The sequence below is a fragment of the Aphanomyces astaci genome (assembly GCF_000520075.1).
Source record: "Aphanomyces astaci strain APO3 unplaced genomic scaffold supercont1.21, whole genome shotgun sequence".
Classification (NCBI taxonomy): Eukaryota; Oomycota; class Saprolegniomycetes; order Saprolegniales; family Verrucalvaceae; genus Aphanomyces; species Aphanomyces astaci.
Window position 1 is genome coordinate 618,792 of NW_009798284.1, and position 1,907 is coordinate 620,698.

At 60.0% G+C, this 1,907-nt stretch overlaps 2 protein-coding genes across 2 annotated transcripts in view; both read right to left on the reverse strand.

Annotated features, from left to right (window-relative positions):
- Positions 1–50: 50 nt before the first annotated feature.
- Positions 51–658, reverse strand: H257_09063 (hypothetical protein; the record flags this gene model as incomplete). The annotated part of the gene is made up of 2 exons (XM_009835181.1): positions 51–120; positions 174–658. The coding sequence occupies 2 exons, from the start codon at positions 656–658 to the stop codon at positions 51–53; spliced, it is 555 nt and encodes a 184-aa protein (XP_009833483.1).
- Positions 659–783: 125 nt separating this feature from the next.
- H257_09064 (hypothetical protein) overlaps positions 784–1,907 on the reverse strand; it is a gene marked incomplete at both ends in the record, with an annotated part of 4,908 nt that continues 3,784 nt past the window's right edge. Inside the window, 3 exons of the mRNA XM_009835182.1 lie at positions 784–1,091; positions 1,131–1,280; positions 1,358–1,543. Coding sequence (XP_009833484.1) covers positions 784–1,091; positions 1,131–1,280; positions 1,358–1,543 — 644 coding nt within the window. The remainder of the gene's footprint in view (positions 1,092–1,130; positions 1,281–1,357; positions 1,544–1,907) is intronic.

A 1,907-nucleotide genomic window follows, 5' to 3' on the forward strand; every position in this document is an offset into this window, starting at 1 on the left:
TGCGGGAGTGCCAGCGTTGTATGTCGTAGAGTAGGCTAACACGGTGGTTGCTAACAGCCATCAGGCTGGGTGCGTGTGTCCCCCCATGTGCGGGTGTCCATAGTTGTGTGGCCTTGTGGGCTGGTAAGTCAGAGTCGGCAATGATGAGGAAGGCGAGCGCATTGGCTCGGAACCACGTGGCCAGTTCGGCGCTCAATTTACCATACGTGTTTTTATTGATGTTGGTCGCTGCGATACGCAGGATATCAACCTGCATGTCCAGGGTCGGGGTTGAGCCCGCGTCTCCGATGTAGGCCTCATCCTTCAGGGGGGTTTCCCTCCGGAGGACGTTGTCCCGTTGGATGCGAGCTGTGTGCATGTCCGGGGGGGGGAGACGCTGGATCCGCCAGGAGCGGCGGCGGCGGCGTCGCCGTGGCGTGGGAGTGGTGGGGGGGAGGTCGTGGGGGGGCTGGTGTAGGTCGTCCGCGATGCGGAGGTCGAGTTGTTCAGAGTTATTGGAGTCGTCTGAGGAGGGCGGGTCAAGTAGGTAGTCGAAAGGATACGCAGCATGTAGGGGTTGCACTGAGTGTGCCAGTTGGTGTGTAGAGAGAAAATTGGAGTCCGGTTGGGTGGCAGCGGCCATGGGTACGGAGCAAGTGGACCATAGCAGGAAGCTCATGAACCACCAGAGTACAGACCAGGGGCGTTGCCGGGGTGTCGTTGGTCTGACCCGACACCCCGGGGTTAGTTTGACTCCATAGTGTCGTTTGGGTGTGTCCCCATGGAGTCATCGTGTCCGGCTGGCTAGTTCAGTGGAACGGGACCATCCGGGGCGGAGGGAGAGGGCGTTAGCGTAGGCTGGGCGGGGTACGCGGCTGGTATTCTGGTCGCTGGGGTGCCGAGGGCGGCGAGGCCAGCGAGTTGGGAGGAGACGCTCTGCATGGCCTGTATAAGTGTGCGTAGGCTGGATTCGATGATGGGGAGGCGTTCGGCCATTGCCTCTTGGTGGGTGCCCTGTTGGGTGATGGTGGTTTGCAGGCGGTTTTGCGCTTCCGTCAACTTGCGTTGGTCCTCGGATTGTTGGTGTTCGGTAGCCTCACGGAGGCGGCGTTCTTAAAGGAGTCGTGCATCGAGAGTGGTGAAGGCTGCACTGGTGGCAGATACTAAGGCTGTGAGGGCCTCCTTATCCGCGCGGAGGGTATCAACTTCCTCCTGGAGTGGGGCTGTGGCCTGGACGATACGGTGGTCCACGTATGTGGAGAGTTCCTGTCGGAGGTGTGGGACGAGGTCCGTAGTCGGGGCTGATGGGTGCAACGGTTGTTGTTGAGGGGGGTATTGCCAGGATTGGCACGAGTGTGGACACTCTGGCTGCGCGAACGTGCTCCCGGACTCTTGGGGCCACGGGGAGTGGATTTATGTCGCGATTTGCTGCGAGCCCGATCGCGGGGGTCAAGGTAGGTGAAGCGATCGCATGGTTTGCCCTGGTGATCCAGGCGGCCACAGTCCGGACATTGCAGTGCCGCCGTGGTACGTGTGCGTCCCATGAGTACGTGGAGCTGGACGGCTATATTTCGTACGTAGAGACTGGTAGTCCCATGTGGGCCTGAGGTATTCCAGAGGAAGGCTGCCGGTGAGGGGGAGTCAAACGTGAGTAGTCGTCGATAATGTCCACATCAGGTGAGGGAAGCTGGGAGCCATGTAGTGCCTCCAGGATGTCCGCAGGAGTGGTAAGTGTAGGTAGAGGGCCTATGCGAACTTTGGTGGCCACAAGTTTGGTTGCACTGAGGGACAAGGGGTGGAAGAAAGTGGATGAGGGGTTGTCCCAGCTGAGGTCACGCAGTGGGTGTAGCTTCATGGAGGGAGGAACCTGGTCCAGGCGGTTTGTTCCCGCAGCATGCAGGCGGTAGTTTTTCGGCCATGGTTTGGCT